At 48.0% G+C, this 25,851-nt stretch overlaps 1 protein-coding gene across 1 annotated transcript in view; it reads right to left on the bottom strand.

Annotated features, from left to right (window-relative positions):
• The window catches only part of GINM1 (glycoprotein integral membrane 1), a 92,387-nt gene that overhangs the window by 10,920 nt on the left and 55,616 nt on the right, over positions 1–25,851 (bottom strand). The window contains exons 6-7 of the mRNA XM_030198053.1: positions 25,711–25,841; positions 8,987–9,150 (exon numbers count right to left, since the gene is read on the bottom strand). Of these exons, the coding sequence (XP_030053913.1) occupies positions 8,987–9,150; positions 25,711–25,841 (295 nt within the window). The remainder of the gene's footprint in view (positions 1–8,986; positions 9,151–25,710; positions 25,842–25,851) is intronic.

Genomic DNA, 25,851 nt, shown 5'->3' with positions numbered 1-25,851 from the left:
CTGTGCCCACAACTATAAGGAAGCAGGCCAGATCCACGTGTAGCATCAGAGCCACCACTGCACCGATCAAAACGGAATCCCTATGGTGGGGAGAGGGGGACCTATAACTCAAAGAGATGCATCTGGCTGAGCCAAGAGTCCTTAAGATGACTCCCTTAAGAAGCAATGGTAAACAGAGACCACACTGGCACTGCCAACTCATGCTGAGAACCTGACAAAGCTGGGTGGGGGAAGGGGGGGTATCCAAGGTGAACTGACCCTAGGTAGATTCTGACAGTGCTTATAAAGTCTGTTCCAACACTGCTCTGACACGTCTGTCAGATCAGCGCCCACTGAACCCTGAACCAAAAGCCCAAATTGGCACCCACTCCAGCTCTCCCCTCAAGTAGCCTACCAGGACTGGAATAACCTTTCAGTAAAACCTAGCCCTTGACTATGGCTGTCAGATTGGGTCCCAAGCCCATACATCTTACGCACCATGATATAACTGCTGGTGCACACCCTAACTGTCTAACCAAAACCATAAGTCCAAACTTCAAATCTAGGCTGCAGGATTCTGCATGAATTCTGAGCTCAGAAGACATGACCCTGGACTCTTGAGATGGGAGTAAATGGTTCTGCAGGAGCAGTCAGGGCTGAGTGGCTTACTTCCACTTGTGAGGGCTGGATATTTTCAAAAAAGGTCTTAAAACTTTTCTATCTGAGGATGCTTATGGATGACCTCTCTGGATATGCCATGGTATCATGTCCTGGTTTTGATACTTACCTTACATGCTCCCTCCCTTTTTCTCCCCTTTGATTTCTATCCATATTGTAGTTCACTCCCTCTTCCTCCCTTCTTTATGCCTTGTCTTTAGTCTTTTTACCTATTGTAGATTTTCTACCCTGCCCATCAAACAAGTCATCTGGGTGGCTTACAGTCTTATTAAACTTAATACTATTAAAACATCAAAAGGAAAGGGTTAACCCACCAATATTGTTGCACCTTTTTTCTTTTGGATTGTTATTATTGCTATAGATATCTGTTGATGGTTATGGCTGTACCTCTACTGTAACCATGAATGGGTTGACAATAAAGATGAGTTAAACATAAAACATCAAAAGGACTGGCTGTATAACACCCAAGCTTACACACCTTTGGTGGTAGAGAGGGGCCTAGTAGCACCTTGGAATATGCATGTTTTAAAAACTGTATGCAGACTACTGGAAGTCACCTAGGGCTCAAAAGCATAGTATGATTTCTGATTTATTGAAAATTTGCTACACCACTAAACATAGAACTTATCAATGTGATTTGCAATATAACAATAATAGAAATAATAAGAAAGAAACTCCAATTATTTATAGGAATGACCTAAACAAACAAGACCAAACATACTAAAGAAACATGACCTTAAAATAAAATAAAAAATTATTAATGGAAATACCTGTGGAAAAAGATTAGGACATACTCCCATACCATAGTCTTCTTGTTCTGAGAGAAGAGGACATTTCTCTGGTAAGTAAACACTTATTTTGCGTTGTGCTTTGGGAACTTAAAGATTAGGGTTTAAAGGAGGAATTGTAGGTTAGTGATAGGCAGAATAAAAATATAAAAAAGCAAATTTTATCAACTGATCTCCATAGTCTTTTCCCATTAGTTTTAAAACTTGAACTTTGTACCACTGCATTAACAGATAGCCTCTAGCAGGCACTGCAGGATCTAGTTTAGGATTAGGAAAGCTGGCAAATTGGGCGCTATAATAAAGGGTGATGGCGGGGGTCCACCCCTCACTACATGGTGGAAGCCCGGGCTGCCTGACTCTAACCGGGGGGGGTACAAAGACGGAAGCAGAGCCTTAACCCTAATGCCAGCTCTGAGCTAGCATAGGGTTAAGGCGCTATTCCACCCCTACGATCAGAGCGCTGTTCTCTGATCATAGGGGCAGAATACAAGCATAGCTCATTTAAATCTAATTTAAATGAACTCTGTGGTATTGAGAGGCGTGAGCGCTGTTTGCCCGATGATAATGGGTACAAAGGTGAACGCGGGTGCTAGTGACTTCTTGCGCCCGCATTTACCTTTGATCATCGGGCTGTTTGTACCTGAGTCAATGGAGGGTTAAGTGACTTGCCCAAGAGGCCACAAAGAGTGTCAGTGGGATTTGAACCCTGGTCTGGTTCCCAGCCTCCTAGTCTAGCCACTAGGCTATTCCTCCACTCCATTGCATCAGATTGTGAGTTAAGAAACAGAAAAACACCTACTGTACCTAAATGTATACCATTTTGATAGCTTTTTGGCTTGAAAGTGGTATACAAGAAATGAAAAAAACCCAAAAAACATTTATGTTGTCATATATATTGGTGGCAGTAGTAACAATCTCTGTCCTTCATGCTGCTATGTGGTAAGGTGACTCTTCTTCTGTATTCTGACAAGGTCTTATTAAAGTTACTTCCTTGGCTGGAATGATTCTAGAAATCCAAGAAGATCAAAGCTCTGCAGAAAGTCAATAACGACTTGGGTAGCATGCAGCTGGATGTCTAGATATGATAAAACCAGTGTCTTCTGTTTGCAAAGATATGCTGGTACCACTGCCCAGGACTTAGGCCCAGATGCATCAACCAAACGTAAAAAAAAGCAAAATCGTTAAAGCCATTACCGAATTTTAAAAAAACGAACAATGCTCCAAAAAAACAAGTCGCACAAGTTCGGTGCGGTATTGTAAAGAACGATGCATCAATCCCCGTCGGTAATCGGCTCCTAAAGCATGCGCAGAGCAGCCAAGCGTTATGCTGGCTGCTCTGCGCATGCCAGAAACGTCAAAACAAACAAAAAAAAAAGAAAACAACACAAACACATGGCTCCCCGCTTTCCCCTGCATGTCTCCACAAACATAAAGGATCGGGAGGGGGCAAAGGCGCTCATAAGGACCGTCCTGTATGGACAGCCTTACCTCCCCTCCCCCCCCCCCCCCCCGCCCGAGGTCACCGCTGCTCCGTGTGTGAAATAAAAGCTGTTAAAAATCTTAACTTTTGCAGGGCCGGCCCCCCTCCCTTCCTGTCTCTCTCTTCACCTTCTGTATCCAATGCTCCGCCTCCTGCCATCCTCCGCGCCACGCCCCCCCCCCGAGTTCATCGCCACCACTCCCCCCCTCCGCCATAATGGCCGGTGCAGCGCCTCTCACCTATGTTTGAAGGCGCACGGGTTGGATCAGCTGTTCGTCGATCGCTTCTGTGACCTCCGACGTCTCTCTTCTTGTGCCCGCCCTCCTCTGACGTCAGTTATCTACGTAGGTAACTGACGTCAGAGGAGGGCGGGCACAGGAAAAAGGAGAGAGATGTCGGAGGAGACAGAAGCGATCGACGAACAGCTGATCCAACCCGTGCAGCGCCTTCAAACATAGGTGAGAGGCGCTGCACCGGCCATTATGGCGGAGGTGGGGTCCGGTGGAGGGGCGGGGCGCAGAGGATGGCAGGAGGCGGAGCATTGGATACAGAAGGAGAAGAGAGAGACAGGAAGGGAGGGGGGCCCGGCACTGCAAACATTAAGATTTTTAACAGCTTTTATTTCACACAAGGAGCAGCGGCGAACCTCGGGGGGGGGGGGGGGGGGGGGACAGTCCTTATGAGCGCCTTTGCCCCCTCCCGATCCTTTATGTTTGTGGAGACATGCAGGGGAAAGCGGGGAGCCATATGTTTGCAAAAGTTTAGATTTTTAACAGCTTTTATTTCACACATGGAGCAGCGGCGACCTCGGGGGGGTGGGGGGGGGAGCCATCCATACAGGACGCCGCTGATGAGCGCCTTTGCCCCCTCCCAATCCTTTTTTAATTTGTTTCATTTTTTGTTTTTGGCAGAGGGAAGCGGGGGAGCTCACTTTTCTTTTTTAAACATGTTTTTTATGGTGCAGGGGGCAGCGGGGAGATGACAGCTCAGGCCTTAACGACAGGTCTGAGCTCACGTTAAATTTCTGACGGTAAATAGTTCGTTGCAATCGTCGGTATGCTTAGTGCATTTCGAATTGTCCTCATTTCAATGGTAGTTTCTCGTTTGCATTCCGTTTTCGTTAGCTGCTAGCGTTGTCGGAAAATGGCCTTTAATGCATGCTACGTTCCAAAATTTCCTCGTTAAAGGGTCGTTAAAGTTTTGTGCATCTGGGCCTTAGTGGAAAAACTCCCAATGCAACTGCCAGACCAAACTCTAGCACCTTGTACTGACAGCTGGAAAAAGCTCCCCAGTTGTCCTACTATTTCACTCTGCTACTGTGAAACAAAGTTATTTACAGAAGCTTTGGTGAATGGAAATGTTGGTGTAAGCACCTTTTGAAGTCTGAACATAGTCAAGCTGTTTGCTGAAGAAAGGAAAGGCATTTGATCTTTAAAAAAACTCTTTGCACCCTGTTAAAAGAAAATACTGGTATGTTTATTTAATCATTAAACATTAAAAAGGAAGGATAGCTGGCAATTTCTCTTTCAAAAAGAATTTGAGATCCTGTCTTTTTGGGGATAAGAAAGTAACAGGAATAAAACCCCCAGTGTTGTTCCACAGTATAACAGGTTCTGTTCCTCCTCCTCCCTCCTTTAGCAAAGGTTAAAACTTCCTGTTGTAGGAAATACAGATCAGATTAGTAGTGTGCCTACCAGCAACTGACTGGGTGAAGAAGAGCGAGAGTGGAATCAGAGCCAATGAGTTCTCTTGAAAATACTTAGTGCCCATGTGTCTATGGTAATACAACATTGAAAAAAAACAGAGGGAATCCAAGATGCGAAGACAGAACAAAACAAGCACAAGGAGCCTTCTGAAATGGGTACGCCAGGGAATGTTTATTCACATAAGACCTGACACGGTCCGTGTTTCAGCAGATGCCTGTGTCAGGAGTCTATCATAAACATATATCATTACATAAGATCAATTAAAAAGTTACATAAAACTGCAAGAATGTTAAAGGTAATAACAACAACATCAAGAGTTTACTGTGAATGTTGTTAAAAAAAAAAATGGAACCACTGTGTTCTCCCCATAACAAATAGCACTGTAACACTTTCAAAAAGATAAAAACAAGACATTAGCATACAAATAACATACTGATCCATTGTTTGGTAAAAGGGCCCCATAATGTGCAATGCTCTACCTATAAATAATTTATTTAGATTTAGATCAGTATGTTATTTATATGCTAATATGTCTTGTTTTTGTCTTTTTGAAAGTGTTACACTGCTGTTTGTTTTGGGTATGGCTGGCTCAGACAATGGTGAGGCTCTGGTCCAGGGCACCAAGCGCTCAAGCCCGTGACGCTACCTAACCCATTTTTTATTCTCATATCGTGATCCCTCCTGATCAGACTGCAAAGAGGTGGGGCGGGGCGGGGCGGGGCGGCACTCTCATAGTAACATAGTAGATGACGGCAGAAAAAGACCTGCACGGTCCATCCAGTCTGCCCAACAAGATAAACTCACATGTGCCATTTTTTGTGTATACCTTACCTTGATTTGATTTGTACCTGTCTTTTTCAGGGCACAGACCATATAAGTCTGCCCAGCACTATCCCCGCCCCCCAACCACCCGCCCCACCTCCCACCACCGGCTCTAGCACAGACCGTATAAGTCTGCCCAGCACTATCCCCGCCTCCCACCACCGGCTCTGGCACAGACCGTATAAGTCTGCCCAGCACTATCCCCACCTCCCAACCACCAGCCCTGCCTCCCACCACCGGCTAAGCTTCTGGGTGTTCCAGTTCTCTGTGTGACGAATCCTCACGTGGAGCAATGGCAAACCTGCAACCCAGTCCAGCTTGTATGTGTAACCCTGATGTCACGGCCTGCGCAGCCAATCCACGGAGACGCACGGACTAATGTAAACAGTGCAGTAGTGTATTATCTGTCATGTCTGTGGCCGTGACCACCCTCAGCCTTACCTTGTTTCTGGGGGTCAGCCTCTGTGCTGGTTGTCTGTCTGTCTCTGGCTCTGTGTGCTGATTACTTCACTAGACCTCACCTGTGTGGGCTATGCCTCTCTGGGGAGCCAGCATCTAAGATGGCTGCCGCCTACTCTGTGCCAGGTTCCAAGATGGCTCCTGCTTATTTTTCCTGTGCGTTCACTTCCTATGTGTTCCCAGCCTCCCCCTGGTGTTCCCTGCTCCTGTCCTGTGCAGGTGACATCATCAGTGAGGGCCTTCATAAGGAAGTGCTGTGCTTGCATGCAGGGCCTTTGCATGGTGTTATGCTATAGGTCATCAGGTTAGTGAGTGCACTGCTGCGCTGCTACTTAGCCTTTCTCTGGGGTTTTTGCCCATCTGCTACTTTGTGTCTGTGGACTGCTTGTCCTTCAATTGCCTTGCTCTGTGTTTGGAGTAGAGAGCTGCACGGCTTCCGTCCCCGCGGGGACGGAGGCAGTTCCTGCGGGGTTCCCACGGGGATGGAAGCAGTTCTGCGGGGTTCCCGCGGGGACGGTGGCAGTTCCTGCGGGGTTCCCGTGGGGATGGAACCAGTTCTGTGGGCTTCCCGTGGAAGTGTAAGCTGCACCTGCACCAGCCTCTCATCTACCAAATACCAATTTATTTGAGTGCTGTCTCCTCCTCCTCCTCCTCCTCCTTCTTCCTTGCTTTAACAGCATAAATGTGGAAAGTCTTCCATTAAGGAGGTGGTAGAGTCACAAATGATGACGGAATTCAAAAAGGTATGGGATGAACACAGAGGATCTCTAATTAGAAAATGGAAGTTATATAAAAGCTAACCTTAAATGGCTGCATGTGTGTGGATATGTCAAGTGACACTTAGATGGCGACTCTGGCTGTGATTAACTAGAGCTGATACCTGGCAGACTTGTATGGTCTGTGTCTCATACATGGCAATCTGGTGTAGAATGGGCTGGAAAGGGCTTAGCAACTTCAGTGGCTGGAACATGAGGACAGTGCTGGACAGACTTTTACGGTCTGTGTCCCACAAATGAGAACATGAATAGGCTGGAGTGGGCTTCGATGGCAACTCCAGCAGTTGGAACATAAGGATGGGGCCAGATAGACTTCTGTGGTCTTTGTTCCAGAAACACGAAAGAAAAACCATAATCAAGTATATAATATCACACTCGTTGATTTAATGATGAATTGATCATGAGTGTGACTATTGGGCAGAGTGGATGGACCGTTCAGGTCTATTTGCTGTCACTTACTATGTTACTATTAATCCTCTTTGCTCCCAGGCTGGTGCACAGACCTCAGCTCTGACACAGGCACGAGAATCAGATGTCACCTGACCTACTGGCACGTGCATGTGGCGGCCTCTCAGCACACACTGCCAGTGAATCAGAGACAAATCTTACATGTGCGCACCAGAGTGTTCCAAGTTCCAACGTCCATTCCTTCCTTGCCTACCGTGCTGTGGCTCAAATCCAGAAAGAGACTGAGGGAGCTGACTGGAACTTTCTTTTATGTACTATTAAATTCTTACGGGGATGGGTGGGGATGGGTTAAATTCTTGTGGGGACGGGTTGGGATGGTTTAAATTTTTGCGGGGATGGGTAAGATTCCAGTGGGGATGGGTGGGGACGGGTAAGATTCCAGCAGGGACGGGCGGGGACGGGTTGGATTTCTGTCCCCGTGCAACTCTCTAGTTTGGAGGCTGAAGCTTCAGCCATTTTCTCTCTGTGTTTGGTGTCTGAAGCTTCTACCCAGACCCTGTTATCCCTGGCTTTTCCTCTGCCCATCTCTGACTATTGCCTGAACCCAGATATCCTCTGAGTGTTGCCTGGCTCTGACTATTGCCTGAACCCGGATATTCTCTGTTTGCTGCCTGTCTCTATTGCCTGAACCCAAATAGTCTCTGCTTGCTGCCTGTCTCTGACTAGTCTTGTCCCGATACGCTCTGTGTGCTTTTGCCAAGCTTGTCTGCATATCCTGAACCCCGCTTCAGCCAAGCTTGTATGTAGGTCCTGACCCCTGCTTCTGCCTAGCTAGTGTGTACATCCTGAGTGTATATCCTGAACCCTGCTTCTGCCTAGCTAGTGTGTATATCCTGAACCCTGCTTCCGCCTAGCTAGTGTGTATATCCTGAGTGTTTATCCTGAACCCTGCTTCCGCCTAGCTAGTGTGTATTTCCTGAGTGTTTATCCTGAACCCGGCTTCTGCCTAGCTAGTATGTATTTCCTGAACCCTGCTGCTGCCTAGCTAGTGGGTATATCCTGAGTGTATCTCCTGAACCCTGCTTCTGCCTAGCTAGTGTGCTTTTCCTGAGTGGTTATCCTGAACCCTGTCTCTGTCTAGCTAGTGTGTTTATCCTGAACCCAGCTCCTGCCTAGCCGTTGTGTACGTCTTTTCTCCTTAGTCTGTCTTGTGTTTCTTGCTAGTGGCTGCACAGCAGCTTTCAGTCCGAGGCTAGTATTTAGTCTAGCTTCCTCGTGTTTCCCAGACCCAGGGTGAGTCCTCTGGATCTTCAGTTCCTGCCTTGCCCTGCAAGTCCTGCCGGCCACCCGCACTCCAGAGCTCAACTCCGGAGGAACGGTGGCAAGCGCAGGTGAAGCTGTTCCTGTTCTGCCTGTTCTAGTTGCCTGCCTCAGTTCTACCCCAGTCCAGAATTCCAGTCTTGCTCTTCCGTGTATCCAGTCCCAGGGTGGTCTTGCCTGCCTCTGCCGCTCCTCGGCAGTGGCCCAAGGGCTCACGTACTCTGGTTCCGCCTCGAGGACCCGACAGAATGCAAAGGACCTCGAGAACCCAACATTATCCCATATCTCTGGGGTTTTTAGTTTCATATTATTAGATTAGTAACAATCATGATACACACTACCTTATAGCCCCTTTACAGAGAGGTTCAAGCACAGTGTCTACAGCAACTGCAGCCTACAAGAGAACCTGAGCCAAGACTGCAAGACAAAACACACCCCATCATTAGGGCAAGAGGCTGTTCCCCATCCACAAAAGGTTCCAATAAATTATTCTGGTTTTTGTAGCCACGGTTATGCACAAAACATTATAGTTCATATCTTCAGAGGTGACTAAAATTACAAACTAGTTACCTGATTTCACATGTAGGGAAAACCACCTTCAGGAGATTTACCATCGTAGCAGCTCCTATAACTCCAATTGCCACTACCTCCATGATGCTGATGTAGATAGGGAGAAATGCAAGCCAGAATGGACACAACTCCTTTCTCAGCTGTTCCACCCACTGGCACATAACCTGTAAACAAGGACACACATTTCAGTAGAGAATGACACTGCACATACTCTTCACAGCAAAATTTGTCTAACCACTAGCTAGGTGCTGGGTTTTTTTCTGCATTTATCTTTATTTCTCTCCCAGGACTCAGTCTTGTCTAGACATTTGTCTGCAAGATGCTCATATCTGATATCTTCCATCCTCTAACCCAGTGTTTCTCAAACTGGTCCTGGATTACCCCCTAATCAGTCTACTTTTCAGGATATCAACAATGAATACTGTATATATGAAATAGATCGTGTGCATTGCCTCTGTTTTCTGCTTGGATCAGTACTAACTGACTACAGAGTTCTTCATTTAAGATGGCTGATGTATCTTTAAACCTTCAACAAGTTTCCTGTATGCTGTGAGCCAAGATCACCTCCCACATCATTCTTGAAACATCAAAGGGAGTACTTTCAGCAGGTTTTCCTTTGTGAACTACTGTTTAAGCATGTTTGTAAGACTGTTGAAGGGAAGATCTTACAGGTTAAAAGACTGATAGGCTGGTTTCCATTCAAATTTTAAGTCCCATTCTGGCCTCCACATATGCCCCTGATTTTCTAGGTAATTTCTGATTGTGATTCATGTTTAAACAGATTGGACATGGTATTGTCCTCTACTCTATCCTACTCTCCTGCAAGGCTGGTCTCTCTTCACCCTGCTGCCTCCCTCAGTATAGTTATACTATCTCTTTACCACTTCCTTATTTCTAATTCTCAGACATGAACACTAGCTGCTTCAATTGTTTCCAAAATGCATCAGGAAAGCATGACAGGCTCATGAGGATTAGAGCTACAAATGAATTAAAAAAAAAAAAAAAAAAAAGAGACAGAACAAATAATACTGGAAGAAATTTGAAAAAGCAACAGACCATCATGGGAAAGCAAGAAACAAGCTCTGGTATGGAATGGGGCAGCTGGACACTACTACTACTACTACTATTAAACATTTCTATAGCGCTACTAGACTTACGCAGCGCTGTAGAAATTAACATGAAAAGACAGTCCCTGCTCAACAGAGCTTACAATCTAAATTGGACAGACGAACAGACAGCTAGGGGTGGGGAAATTGCAGTGGTAGGGGTGATAAGTGAGGGTGTTGAATAAGAGAGTCATGGTTAGGAGTCGAAAGCAGTAGCAAAGAGGTGGGCTTTAAGCCTAGACTTGAAGACAGCCAGAGACTGAGCCTGACGTACTGGTTCAGGGAGTCTATTCCAGGCATAGGGAGCAGCGAGATAGAAGGAACGGAGCCGGAAGTTAGCAGTGGGGGAGAAGGGGGATGACAGGAGACATTTAACCAGTGAACGGAGTTCACGGGGAGGAGTGTAGGGAGAGATGAGAGCGGAAAGGTACTGAGGAGCTGCGGAGTGGATGCACTTGTAGGTCAAAAGGAGAAGTTTGAACCTTATGCAGAAGCGGATAGGGAGCCAGTGAAGCGACTTGAGGAGAGGGCTAATGTGAGTATAGCGACTCTGGCGGAATATAAGACGTGCAGCAGAGTTTTGGACAGATTGAAGAGGAGATAGATGGCTGAGCGGGAGACCAGCGAGAAACAAATTGCAGTAGTCTAGGCGAGAGGTGATAAGGGTGGGGTAAGGGTTTTGGTAGCGTCCTCGGAGAGGAAAGGGCAAATTTTGTTAAAATTATAGAGAAAAACGGCAGTTTTTGGCAATCTGCTGAATATGAGCAGAGAAGGAGAGAGCGGAGTCAAAGATGACTCCAAGGTTGCGCGCAGACGGGACAGGGAGGATGAGAGTGTTATCTACTGAAATAGAGAACGGGGGGAGAGGAGAGGCAGGTTTAGGGGGAAAGAGGAGAAGCTCGGTTTTGGTCATATTTAGTTTCAGTTGGCGGCGAGACATCCAGGCAGCGATGTCAGACAGGCAGGCCGATACTTTGGTCTGGATTTCAGCTGAGATATCCGGTACGGAGAGGTAGATCTGGGTATCATCAGCGTAAAGGTGGTATTGAAAGCCATGGGATGAGATCAGAGCACCAAGGGAAGAGGTATAGATGGAGAAGAGGAGAGGTCCTAGGACAGATCCTTGGGGTACACCGACTGTTAGCGGGATAGATGTGGAGGAGGAACCACCAGAGTATACGCTAAGAGTACATTGGGAGAGATAGGAAGAGAACCAGGAAAGAACAGGGCCCCGGAATCCAAGAGAGGATAATGTATCAAGGAGTAAGGTGTGATCAACAGTATCAAAAGCAGCAGTTAGGTCGAGGAGGATGAGAATAGAGTAGAGACCTTTAGATTTGGCCAGTAACAGGTCATTGGAGTCTTTGGCAAGCGCCGTTTCAGTCGAGTGAAGAGAGCGAAAGCCAGACTGGAGCAGGTCAAGAATAGCTCGAGATGAAAGGAAGTCGAGGCAGCGGCGGTGAACAGCACGTTCAAGTATCTTGGAGAGGAAAGGGAGGAGGGAGATGGGCCGATAGCTAGAGTGGCAGGTAGGGTCCAGTGAAGGTTTTTTAAGGAGCGGTGTGACTACAGCATGTTTAAAGGCATCAGGAACAATCGCAGTGGAAAGCGAAAGATTGAGGATATGACGGATAAAAGGGATGACAGTGGGGGAGATAGTGTTAAGTAGGTGAGTGGGAATGGGATCAGAGGGGCAGGTGGTACGTTTGGATGAGGAAAGAAGATGTGCAGTTTCTTCATCAGTGACATCAGAGAAGGTGGAAAAGGAGGGAGGGGTTGGAGGGTTGGGGGAATGGACTAGGGGAGGGGAGGGTGGAGGTGGTTTGATTGAGAATTCAAGGTTAATCTTTTGAACCTTGTCATGAAAGTACTCGGCTAGAGTCTGAGGAGAAAGCGAAGGGGGAGTAGGGGGCAAAGGCACTTTAAGGAGGGAGTTCAGCGTTGCAAAGAGAAGGCGAGGGTTAGAGCCAAGAGAGTTGGAAAGCTGGATGTAGTAGTCCTGTTTGGCAAGTGAAAGGGCAGATCGGAAGGAGGTCAGCATGAATTTGAAATGAACAAAGTCGGCAAGGGTACGGGATTTCAGCCAGAGGCGTTCGGCAGCACGGGTACAGGAACGTAAATAGCGGATGTCAGCGGTCAGCCACGGCTGGGGTTTGGCACGCCTGATAGGCCGAGACACGGGAGGCGCAAGGGTGTTCAGAGCAGAAGAGAGAATAGCATTGTAGGAAGAGACAGCCTCATTGACAGACTCCCGGGAGGGAGTGGAAAACATGAAAAAGGATTTGAGGAAGCTAGAAGAATGGTCTAAGGTTTGGCAATTAAAATTCAATGCGAAGAAATGCAAAGTGATGCACTTAGGGAATAGAAATCCACGGGAGACGTATGTATTAGGCGGGGAGAGTCTGATAGGTACGGGCGGAGAGAGGGATCTTGGGGTGATAGTATCTGAGGATCTGAAGGCGACGAAACAGTGTGACAAGGCGGTGGCCGTAGCTAGAAGGTTGTTAGGCTGTATAGAGAGAGGTGTGACCAGCAGAAGAAAGGGGGTGTTGATGCCCCTGTATAAGTCGTTGGTGAGGTCCCACCTGGAGTATTGTGTTCAGTTTTGGAGGCCGTATCTTGTTAAGGATGTAAAAAGAATTGAAGCGGTGCAAAGAAAAGCTACGAGAATGGTATGGGATTTGCGTTACAAGACGTATGAGGAGAGACTTGCTGAACTAAACATGTATACTCTGGAGGAAAGGAGAAACAGGGGTGATATGATACAGACGTTCAAATATTTGAAAGGTATTAATCCGCAAACGAACCTTTTCCGGAGATGGGAAGATGGTAGAACGAGAGGACATGAAATGAGATTGAAGGGGGGCAGACTCAAGAAAAATGTCAGGAAGTATTTTTTCACGGAGAGAGTAGTGGATGCTTGGAATGCCCTCCCGCGGGAGGTGGTGGAAATGAAAACAGTAACGGAATTCAAACATGCGTGGGATAAGCATAAAGGAATCCTGTGCCGAAGGAATGGATCCTCAGGAGCTTAGTCTAGATCGGGAGGCGGGGATAGTGCTGGAAAGACTTGTACGGTCTGTGCCAGAGCCGGTGGTTGGGAGGCGGGGCTGGTGGTTGGGAGGCGGGGATAGTGCTGGGCAGACGTATATGGTCTGTGCCCTGAAGAGCACAGGTATAAATCAAAGTAGGGTATTCACAAAAAGTAGCACATAAGAGTTATCTTGTTGGGCAGACTGGATGGACCGTGCAGGTCTTTTTCTGCCGTCATCTACTATGTATGTAGATGACATAGCGTCAGAAAAGAGATTTGAGACATTGGAGGATAGAGTAGAAGGGTTAACAGCTTGAAAATTTCTAAATGTATTGGTCAGAATCGGACGAGACTGGGAAGGAGGGTGTTTAAGAGTGAAAGTTATAAGATGGTGATCAGAGAGGGGAAGAGGTGAGGCACAGAAACTAGAGGGCGAGCAGTTGGATGAGAGGACAAGATCAAGACAGTGGCCATTCTGGTGAGTGGAGGTAGTGGAGCACAGTTGAAGATTCTAGGATGATATTAAAGCAAGAAATTGAGAGGCATAAGAGTCAGAGGGGTCATCGACATGAATGTTGAAGTCACCAAGAATGAGGGAGGGAGATGAAGGCTCATGGAAGAATGAAAGCCAGGCATCAAAATCAGTGAGAAAGGAGGAAAGAGACTTATCGGGGGGTCGATAGATGACAGCTACTCGGAGAGGCAGATGGAGTGGACTTCAAAGGAGGAAAAACAGTGAGATTGAAGCGGGAGAAGAGGTTGAAATTTGCAGGAGGGTGAAAGTAGGATTCCAACGCCACCACCACGGCCAGCTGAGCGAGGAGTGTGAGAGAAGAGATGACCTCCGTGGCATAGGGCAGCGACTGAGGCAGAGTCGTCAGGGGGGAGCCAGGTTTCAGTTAGGGCAAGCAGATGGAAGGAGCGGGAGATGAAGAGGTCGTGGGTAAATGAGAGTTTGTTGCAGACAGAGTGGGTGTTCCAGAGGGCAAATGAGAAGGGAAGGGAAGAGGGGGAGAGGAGGGGAATGGAGATAAGATTTGAGAGATTCCAGAATGGTCTGCAAGGAGAGGGTGAGGACAAGTGAGGGGGACCTGGACTGGGATTGACATCACCAGCGGATAGGAGGAGGAGTAAGAGAGTGCGGAGGAGGGTAGGGGAGGCTGGGCGACGAAGGCGACGAAGTCGGGATGTGGTTAAAAAGAAAGGGGAAGGGTCAATGGCCGGAAGGAAATGTTGGACACGAGAGCTACTGTGGCAATATGGCCAAGAGATGAATACAATAAAAGCAATAAAACTGGTATTTGCAAGCCCCAGTAGTTCTTCCAAATTAGGCCTCGACGCTGTAAGTGGGGTGCTAAAATGGTGCAGTATTCTACTGTGCCAGCAAAAATAGTGAAGTTAATCACCTGTAGCAGGTGTTAAGAGTATAGCAAGCCAGGTATTCTCACATGTGGGCGACGTCATCCAACAGAGCCCGGTGTGAAAGATGGCTAGCGTGCAGATGTTTCAAGAAAATTCTAGCAGCATCCCACAGCACATGCAGGGTGCCTTCCTAGTGAATGCGTGAGTACGGATCCCTCAGTCAGGTAATATAGCTACAGGAATACAATTCCTAGGGGAGGTAGGTGGGTGGGTATATGAGAAATACCTAGTCTACTGTCCTCGGAGAGCACCCACTACAAGTAACTTCACTTTCTCTGAGGACAAGCAGGTCCAGCTGTATTCTCACAAGAATACTCAATGAGTAAACTCGAATTTGTTGCCAGAGAATGTTGTAAAAGCAGCTAGCAGGGTTTAAAAAAAGGCTTGCATAATTTCCTAAAAGAAAAATTCATAAGCCATTATTAAGATGGACTTGAGAAAATCCACTGCATATTCTAGGATAAGCAGCATAAAATCTGGGATCTTGCCAGGTACTTCTGACCTGGATTGGCCACTGTTGGAAACAGGATACTGAACTTGAGGGACCTTAAGTCTGTCCTAGTATGGCAATGATTATGTTGTTATGTAATCAGTCAATTAACCTAAAATACACATACTAATTGTGAAAATGCAGCTTGGAACATAACAAAACTGGACCTAGGCGGGTAAAGTTGGATTCTAGACACCAAACATATTCTGCAGGACTGTCTGAACGAACCAGCTGTCACGTTGGGTATCCTGCTCAAGGCAGTAGTGAGATGTGAATGCACAGACTGAAGACCACATCGCAGCCTTGCAAATTTCCTCTATGGAGGATGACCACAAGCAGGCTACCAATGTAGCCATGGCTCTGACATTATGAGCCTTGACAGGACTCTCAAAATGACCACAAGCAGGCTACCAATGTAGCCATGGCTCTGACATTATAAGCCTTGACAGGACCCTCAAGAGTCAGCCCAGCTTGGGCATCAATGAAGAAGATGCAATTTGCTAGAAAACTGGAAATTGCATGTTTGCCGATGGCTACCCACATCCTTTTTGGGTCAAAAGAAACAACAAGCTAGGTGGACTGGTCTATGGGCTTTAGTCCGCTCCAGATAGGATATGGCTTGCTTGCAGGATATGCAATATGCTTTCGCCAGGACAGGTGTGTGATTTTGGGAAAAATGTTGGCAGAACAGTCGACTGATTAAGATGGAACTCTGACACCACTTTAGGAAGGAACTTAGGGTGTGCGCAAAAAACTACTCTTATTATGATGAAACAGTGTAAAGTGGATCAGCTACTAAGGCCTAAAGCTCACGGACTCTGCGAACTGAAGTGACTGTCACCAAAAACACAGCTTTCCAGGTCAGATACTTCAGATGATAGGAGTCAAGTGGCTCAAAAGTAGATTTCATCATCTGGGTGTCAGGTTCTCTGGTTCAGAGCCCACGGGACTGGGCTCTGGAGCAAACGTGAGCCCTTGGGCTGCTGACGAGGAGCGACAGCAGCAGGCAAAACCCACCAACCAACACTGGGTAAACACACCGGCAGGGACTGCAGGCACTGCCCAGCGAACCGGAACACATGGACTGGAATCCCCCGGACTGGAGGACACAGGACTGGAACACTGGACTGCAATCCCCCGGACTGGAACACACACCGGACCGGAATACACTGGACTGGAGCACACCGGACCGGAACACACTGGACTGGAGCACACTGGACTGGTCCGTACAGCTTCACCTGCACTTAGCTACTAAGCCCCCCAGAAGTTGAGCTCCTGAGTTCGAGTAGCCGACAGGACTTACTGGATACCGGATGACATAGGGACCAGGACTGGAAACAGAAGTGCTCCTAAACCTAAACTGATCTACGTGCTCCCAATCCCTAAACCAGCAGGAGTGTTCCTAACAGTAAACTGACAAAAGGACTTCCTCAGCCCTATACTAAACAGGAGCTCCTAATCCCTGCTCAAGAAAGGGACTTCCTCAGCCCTAGACTAACAGAGCAGGGAACTAAACACAAAGCTAACACAGGTGCCACTAAGCACCAAGCTACAAGCAGAGCTTTACACTAATAAGCTAAACACAGAACTAACCAGCTACCTAAGCACTGCTCTAGCAAGCTAGATACAACTAACAAGGTGCTTCCTAAGCACTACTCTGGCAAGCAACCAGAAGAGCTCCTAGCACTAAAAGGGAAGACAGGGGAGGCACAAGGAAAAGCAGGGAAGCTAACACATAAGCCAAAAGTGATTCTAAATCACCAAACACCAACAGCAAAGACTGCAATGCTCCCAATAGCACAAACACCAGAAGTACTTCTAACAGCAAACTCTGCAGTGTTCCTAACAACACCAAACCCAGGAGTACTTCTAATAGCAACAGAGCTTCCAAAGCCCTACACATAGCAATGCTTCCAAAACCAAGAGGGAAAAGCAGGGGAACCAAGGGAAAAGCAGGAAAGCTAAACACATAGACACCAGTGCACACTGCACTAACACTAACCTGGACCTTAGCAAAAGCAAGCAGGGACCCTAGACACAATGTCAGAAGTGCACACTGCACCACCCTACCTAAAGCAAACACAACTGTTGCAAAGGCCCTGAAGGAAACAACACCACTTCCTTATCAAGGCCCTCCCTGATGATGTCACACTCCCTAGACCTAGGCAAAAGCACACTGACCCAGAGAGGCCCAACCCACACCAATGCAAAACCGTGAAACACTTGAAGCCAGTACACCCAAAGAGAGTTAGAGCAACTCAGACTACCCACACAGGTGCAGTATAATGAAACAATTAGAGCCCTGCTGCTGGAAGCTGCAAGCACAGAGAGACAGAGCCAGCTCAGAAAGGACAGAGAAAGAAACAGAAGCCAGCTAAGAAGCTGACTCCCAGGAAAGAGGTAAGTTTGAGAGGGGTTCAGACCCCAATCATAACAGCACCTCCCCCTCAAGGCTCCCGTGTCCCCACGGGAGCTCCAGGTCTCAAAATACAATTTAGGTCTCCATGGGTAGCTGTGATGAAATCTCCCAATGGGTTTCACAACATAAATCTGGATGGCTGGGCAGGAAGTAACTAGTACATCTGGAACTTGGAAACCAGAATGGATTTGGCCGCCACGAGGCTCTTTAGAACGGCTGCTAGGCAGGATCAGAGTCTTGGATGCAACAAGTGGAGTCCTATTCAACAGGAACCATCTCTTGAAGGAGTCCACAACTTCCTTGACTTCCTGGCACTCCACTGTAGCAGCCAGAACTGGGCTAGAGCCCACACCCATCCTGGAATCTAAAGCCGGACAGGAACTCGAACAGGACTTCAGACTGGACCTTGCCTCTTGGCTGGAGCTGGAACTCAGGAGGGGTTCAACATCTTGGTTGAAGTGGGAACTCAGAGTAGACTCAGCATCTTGCCTGAGACTGCAATCTGATCCGGCCTCAGCATCTTGGCAGGAACTGCCACTCAACTCGGACTCAGCATCTTGACCGGAGTTGCAACTTGACCCGGACTCAGCATCTTGCCTGGAACTGGAACTCCAACTTGGCCCGGACTCGGCATCTTGCCTGGAACTGGAACTCCAACTTGACCCGGACTCAGCATCTTGGCCGGGACGGCAACCCTCACCGGACTCAGCATCTTGGCCGGGACTGTAACTTGACCCGGACTCTGCATCTTGCCCGGGACTGTAACTCAATTCTGATTCGGCATCTCGGCTGAACTCTGCACTCGGTGCAGACTCAACACTCATCGTGGACTCGTCATCTTGGCTGGGCTCTGCACTCGGTGTAGACTCAGCACTCATTGTGGACTCATTGTCTCGGCTGGACTCTGTACTCAGTGCAGACTCAGCACTCATCGTGGACTCAGTATCTCGGCTGGCCTCTACACTCAGTGCAGACTCAGCACTCATCATGGACTCATCATTCGGTGTAGACTCAGCATCCCGGCTGGGACTGCAACTCGATCCAGACTCAGCATCTTGACTGGAACTACAACTCGATCCAGACTCAGCATCTTGACTGCCAATGCTGCAACTCACTCCAGACTCAGCATCTTGACTGGAACTACAACTCGATCCAGACTCAGCATCTTGACTGGAACTGCAACTCAATCCAGACTCAGCATCTTGACTGGAACTGCAACTCAATCCAGACTCAGCATCTTGACTGGAACTGCAACTCGATCCAGACTCAGCATCTTGACTGGAACTGGCACTCCAACTCGACCCCGACTCAGCATCTTGCCTGGGACTGGAACTCCAACTTGACCCAGACTCAGCATCTTGACCGGGACGGCAACTCTCACCAGACTCAGCATCTTGGCCGGGCCTGTAATTTGACCCGGACTCAGCATCTTGCCCGGGACTGTAACTCAATTCTGATTCGGCATCTCGGCTGAACTCTGCACTCATCATGGACTCAATATCTCGGCTGGGCTCTGCACTCGGTGTAAACTCAAAATCCCGGCTGGGACTGCAACTCGATCCAGACTCAGCATCTTGACTGGAACTACTACTCGATCCAGACTCAGCATCTTGACTGGAACTACAACTCAATCCAGACTCAGCATCTTGACTGGAACTGCAACTCGATCCAGACTCAGCATCTTGACTGGAACTACCACTCGATCCAGACTCAGCATCTTGACTGGAACTACCACTCTCAGCATCTTGACTGGAACTCCAACTCGATCCAGACTCAGCATCTTGACTGGAACTACAACTCGATCCAGACTCAGCATCTTGACTGGAATTGCAACTCGATCCAGACTCAGCATTTTGACTGGAACTGCAACTCGATCCAGACTCAGCATCTTGACTGGAACTGCAACTCAATCCAGACTCAGCATCTTGACTGTCAATGCTGCAACTCACTCCAGACTCAGCATCTTGACTGGAACTACAACTCTCAGCATCTTGACTGGAACTACAACTCGATCCAGACTCAGCATCTTGACTGGAACTACCACTCGATCCAGACTCAGCATCTTGACTGCCAATGCTGCAACTCGATCCAGACTCAGCATCTTGACTGGAACTGCAACTCAATCCAGACTCAGCATCTTGACTGGAACTCCTACTCGATCCAGACTCAGCATCTTGGCTGCCACTGCTGCAACTCGGAGTGGACACAGCATCACGGCTGGCCTCAGCACTCGGTGTAGACTCAGCCCACAGCGTGGACTCGGCAGCTCGGCCAGGACTGCAACTTGACCTGGACTCAGCATCTTGGCTGCCACTGCTGCAACTCGCTCCGGACTCAGCATCTCGGCTGCCACTGCTGCCACTCGATCCGGACTCAGCATCTCGGCTGCCACTGCTGCCACTCGATCCGGACTCAGCATCTTGGCAGGCAAAGCCCTTCAGGCTGGACTCAGAAGTTTGGCGGGAAAAATCAGGAAGCCACCTTCTTTCAGCTTGGGCTTCAGGAGTATCCCGCAGGGCTGGATCCGAGAGAAGCTGGAAGCGGTAAAAGAACAGCTTGGTAGAAGGGTCAATAGCAGAAACTGGGTTCTCTTCGAACCCAAGCCAGGAGACACGCCTTCTCTCCGCTGCAGCTTCAGGAGTATTCTTCAAGGCTGGATCAGACAAAAGTGCAACCCGGTAATCCTGGAGTGTCAGAAACGGATCCAGATCAAAAATGGGGTTGGAGCTGGGATCCAAACTTGTACTAGGAGGCTTGGTTTGAAGCGCCACTTGAACTGGACTCCGAGGCTTGCGTGGAGGCGCCATCTGGACTGGCACCGGAGGCTCGGTGAGAAGCCCCTCTCGGACTGGAATCGGAGGCTCAGCCAGCAGCGTCCCACGGACTGCACTCTGAAGCTTGAGTGGAAGCGCCACTTGAACTGGCATCGGAGGCTCGGTCAGAAGCGTCCCTCGGACTGGACTCTGAAGCTTGGCTGGACGTGCTGCTCGGACTGGATTCAGAGGCTTGTCTGGGCGCGCTGCTTGAACAGGACTGGACCCTGCTGGGCCCAGAGCGTGGTATTCCCAAGACGTCTCCTCTCAGCGACCGCTTCAGGAGTATCCCACAAAGCTGGATTCAAGACAAGGCTGCGGCGATACTCAGCGAGCGTGATAAAAGGGTCCATATCTGAAACTGGGTTTTCAGTGATTCCAAGCCACCTGACACGTTTTCTCTCAGCTGCCGCTTCAGGGGTCTTCTTCAAAACAGGATGAGACAAAAGTTTCCCACGATACTGACGAAGAGTCATAGAAGGATCAAGAACAATGACGGAGCTGGACCCCAGCTGGGTCAGCTGGGCGGGGGTTCTTGCCGGGCTCATGGCCTTTGCAATCTGTCAGGTTCTCTGGTTCAGAGCCCACGGGACTGGGCTCTGGAGCAAACGTGAGCCCTTGGGCTGCTGACGAGGAGCGACAGCAGCAGGCAAAACCCACCAACCAACACTGGGTAAACACACCGGCAGGGACTGCAGGCACTGCCCAGCGAACCGGAACACATGGACTGGAATCCCCCGGACTGGAGGACACAGGACTGGAACACTGGACTGCAATCCCCCGGACTGGAACACACACCGGACCGGAATACACTGGACTGGAGCACACCGGACCGGAACACACTGGACTGGAGCACACTGGACTGGTCCGTACAGCTTCACCTGCACTTAGCTACTAAGCCCCCAGAAGTTGAGCTCCTGAGTTCGAGTAGCCGACAGGACTTACTGGATACCGGATGACATAGGGACCAGGACTGGAAACAGAAGTGCTCCTAAACCTAAACTGATCTACGTGCTCCCAATCCCTAAACCAGCAGGAGTGTTCCTAACAGTAAACTGACAAAAGGACTTCCTCAGCCCTATACTAAACAGGAGCTCCTAATCCCTGCTCAAGAAAGGGACTTCCTCAGCCCTAGACTAACAGAGCAGGGAACTAAACACAAAGCTAACACAGGTGCCACTAAGCACCAAGCTACAAGCAGAGCTTTACACTAATAAGCTAAACACAGAACTAACCAGCTACCTAAGCACTGCTCTAGCAAGCTAGATACAACTAACAAGGTGCTTCCTAAGCACTACTCTGGCAAGCAACCAGAAGAGCTCCTAGCACTAAAAGGGAAGACAGGGGAGGCACAAGGAAAAGCAGGGAAGCTAACACATAAGCCAAAAGTGATTCTAAATCACCAAACACCAACAGCAAAGACTGCAATGCTCCCAATAGCACAAACACCAGAAGTACTTCTAACAGCAAACTCTGCAGTGTTCCTAACAACACCAAACCCAGGAGTACTTCTAATAGCAACAGAGCTTCCAAAGCCCTACACATAGCAATGCTTCCAAAACCAAGAGGGAAAAGCAGGGGAACCAAAGGGAAAAGCAGGAAAGCTAAACACATAGACACCAGTGCACACTGCACTAACACTAACCTGGACCTTAGCAAAAGCAAGCAGGGACCCTAGACACAATGTCAGAAGTGCACACTGCACCACCCTACCTAAAGCAAACACAACTGTTGCAAAGGCCCTGAAGGAAACAACACCACTTCCTTATCAAGGCCCTCCCTGATGATGTCACACTCCCTAGACCTAGGCAAAAGCACACTGACCCAGAGAGGCCCAACCCACACCAATGCAAAACCGTGAAACACTTGAAGCCAGTACACCCAAAGAGAGTTAGAGCAACTCAGACTACCCACACAGGTGCAGTATAATGAAACAATTAGAGCCCTGCTGCTGGAAGCTGCAAGCACAGAGAGACAGAGCCAGCTCAGAAAGGACAGAGAAAGAAACAGAAGCCAGCTAAGAAGCTGACTCCCAGGAAAGAGGTAAGTTTGAGAGGGGTTCAGACCCCAATCATAACACTGGGAGAGGACAATGTTGAGATCTAAAGACACAGTGGGAGGTCTGATGGGGGGAGGGGGCTCTCAACATCAACTAGAGGCTATACGGAGATGGGTTTACCTCCTACATAGAGATGGTAAATACTAACTGCACTAAGATGAACCCTTACAGATTTGGTTTTCAAACCAGACTCAGAGAGGTGCAGGAGGTATCCAAGCAGTTTTTGTGTAGGACAAGTAATCTAGGGCCTTGTCTTCACACCAAACAGCAAACCTCTTCCACTCAAAAGAAGAACACCTCTTAGTGGAGAATTTCCTGAGACACACTCAGGCAGATTCAAGGACTGAAATTCTATGCCCTCAACATCCAGGCCATGAGGGCCAGAGTGGAGGTTGGGATGCAGAAGGGATCCCTCGTTCAGTGTGATGTGGGTCGAAAAACACTCCAATCTCCATGGTTCTTCAGAGGACAACTTCAGAAGAAGAGGAAACCAGATCTCTCGCGGCCAATAAGGGGCGATTAGGATTTTAGTTCCCCAGACTCACTAGAGTTCCAGCAAAGTCTTCTCTATGACAGGTACTGAAAGATACGCATACAGAAAACCTGTCCCCAAGGAGAATAGCATCTGACACTAGTCTGCCGTGTGACCTGTGCCTGGAACAGAACTGACGGATTTTGTTGCTGAGATGAGTGGCAAAAAGATCAACCGAGGAAGTGCCCCAGTCTCGGAAGGTCTTGCGGGCTATGTCCATATTGAGAGACCAATTGTGAGGTTGCATTACTCTGCTCAGTCTGTCCGCCTGGCTGTTGTCCTTTCCCACTAGGTATGTGGTTCACAGGACCATCCCATGAAAGAGGACCCACTACCATATCCCTACAGCTTCCTGACATAAGGGGTAGGATCCAGTACCCCCCTGCCTGTTTACATAATACACTGCAACCTGTCTGTTTGGATGAGCATAATTTGGTTCTATAGCTGATCTCTGAAAGCCTTTAGAGCGTTACAAATGGCTCTCAGCTCAAAGAGGTTGATATGGAGATCTGTTGTCTGAGTAGACCATATCCCTTGGATGTGAAACCTATCGACATGAGCTCCCCATCCCAGGCTGGACAAATCCATTGTCAACACCTTCTGAAGAGGCAAAATTTGAAATGGTAATCCCACAGTCAAATTAGACCAAATTGCCCATCAGAGAAAGGAGTGACCCAACTCTGGAGGAACCTGGATGACATCTGCTAGGTTCCCAGTTGCCTGAGACCATTGGGAAGCTAGGGTCAACTGGGCTTCTCTCAAATGGAGACGTGCCATGGGCATGACATGCACTGTTGAGGCCATGTGGCCCATCAATCTCCACATTTGCCATGCTGTGTCCTGCTTGCTGCTTCCAACCTGCAAGGTGATTTCTACCAAGGCATTCACTCTCACTTGGGGCAGAAAAGGTCAAGCTTGCACCACAACAGGCAGGGATCCTATGTACTCCAACTGCTGAACTGGGAGAAGGTGGGACTTGGGGTAGTTTATGACGAAACCTAGTAGCTCCAGCACCTGAACAGTTCTCTACATCGACTCTTGTGCCCCCTCCTTTGATGTGTTCTTGACCAGCCCATTGTCCAGATAGAGAAACATGTAAACTCCCAGTCTGCATAGCGACGTTGCAACTACTGATAGACATTTGGTCAATACCCTGGGAGCTGACACGAGGCCAAAAGGCAGAATGCGATACTGGTAGTAGTGTTTCTCTACTCAAAATCTGAGATACTTCCTGTGACTGGGAAGTATCGAGATGTAGATATAGGCATCCTTCAAGTTCAGAGAACACAGACAATCCTGTTCCTGAATCATGGAGAAAAGGGTGCCCAAGGAAGTCATCCTGAACTTTTCTTTTTTTTAATTCTTTATTTATAATTTTCTAATTTTACAATCACATAACATGACTGCAAAAGCAGTAACTGAATTTTACAAAAAACTGAAAAAGAAATATAAATCTAATAGGTTTAACCTCCTCTAGGTAAATACTTTCATTTATTTAGTCCACTATTAAGTGAGGCAAAACACAATGCAAAAATTCAAAATAAGAAATACTATAAACATACGAGCAGGAGAACTAAGCAGCACACAATTGAATTTAACAGCATTAGCCTACAGGATTGTTCTGATTAGAACGATTCTCTTCCTGAGGAAGGAGAGAAGGAGCCCTGCATGGTGCAGAACGCTGGAGAAGCCTCGTGGTTTCAAGACCCCCAACTTCCTGCGCCACAGTGGCTCAAATAACTGCAGAGCCCAGCTGTGCAGGGAGAGATAAAGAGCATCGAGGAAGGAACCCTGCTGTAGAAGAGCGGGTCAGCGTTACAAAAAAACAAAAAATTGGGCCGCGTTAATATGTGCAGCCTGCGTTTAAACAGTGTTGGAAAGACTGTGCCAATAGGAAAAACAGCACCCACTCTATGGCAATTTACAGTGGTTTATTGCATTAGGAGCAAAATGTCTCCCTTACTGTCAGTGCATGAACAGACATTGGCTCACAAACCTTATAGGAATGGAGACATTATAAAAAGATCAGTCAGACTCCTTGAACCCCCCTCCCCTTAGAAAAATTGCTCGAAGGCCCAAAGGGAACTACCTCCAGTTCCTCCTCCCACCTCCCCTAAATCTAGTCTAGAGCATGTGGTACAGGGAAGCCCTTAACCAGAGTGACTCCAAAGCAGCTGGACTATCTGGGTAGGCATGAAGCACAATCCCTTTAATCATGCTGCCATCTTGGAAAATGGTTGCACCTGAATCCTAACAGTGCATTGGGTGGGAGGTGGGGGAGGGAGGAGGAGGTGTCAAGTGTCACGATTTTGGAAAATGGCAATATCAGAGACAGGAGCATCACTCTTGCTTCCCCACTTCAGAGATGGTTGGGGGAAAGGGGGTCTGTCCGCTTGGGCCACCAGCAATCTAGACTGAGCAGGGTCATTTGAGGTGAAATGTCTCACTGCACCTCAGATGACTCTCTTGCTTTCATGCAGCAACCTTACTTCAGCCCTGAAAAAAAGCTAAATTTTAGCATTTTTTTTTTCTTTTAAACATTGGGAGCAATTTGGAATTCAGCATTTTGCAATTACTGCTGATTTTCTCATAACAAAAATTCTTAACTGTATCACGTGAAAATCAGGAGTAAACCGCTGTGCTGCAAGATATTACAGCTCACTACAATATAGCCTCCATTTTTTTGCTCTAGTCAACAGACTACACTCAGCAGAAATTAGAACTCTACCTAATTTAAAAAAGGTTAAATTGTTAAGGTTGGTGATGGGACAATTCTGGTACCTCCTGTCTCACCATTCATAAAACAAGACAAAAAACAAAGGAATGATGCACTTCCTTCAATAAATCACCTTGTAAGAGGAAGGAGATGCTGCCCTAAGCGGCGTCTCAGGTAACTTGCCAGGTGCTGTGTCTTCTTCAACTGTTGTCTCCATTTGCTGGAGAAGGTACTGACTTGTTGTCTGTAGTGGTGCTTGAACCTCTGTAAAGAG

The sequence above is a fragment of the Microcaecilia unicolor genome, chromosome 3, assembly GCF_901765095.1.
Source record: "Microcaecilia unicolor chromosome 3, aMicUni1.1, whole genome shotgun sequence".
Taxonomy (NCBI): domain Eukaryota; kingdom Metazoa; phylum Chordata; class Amphibia; order Gymnophiona; family Siphonopidae; genus Microcaecilia; species Microcaecilia unicolor.
This window is presented reverse-complemented; position numbering and strand designations above follow the sequence as displayed.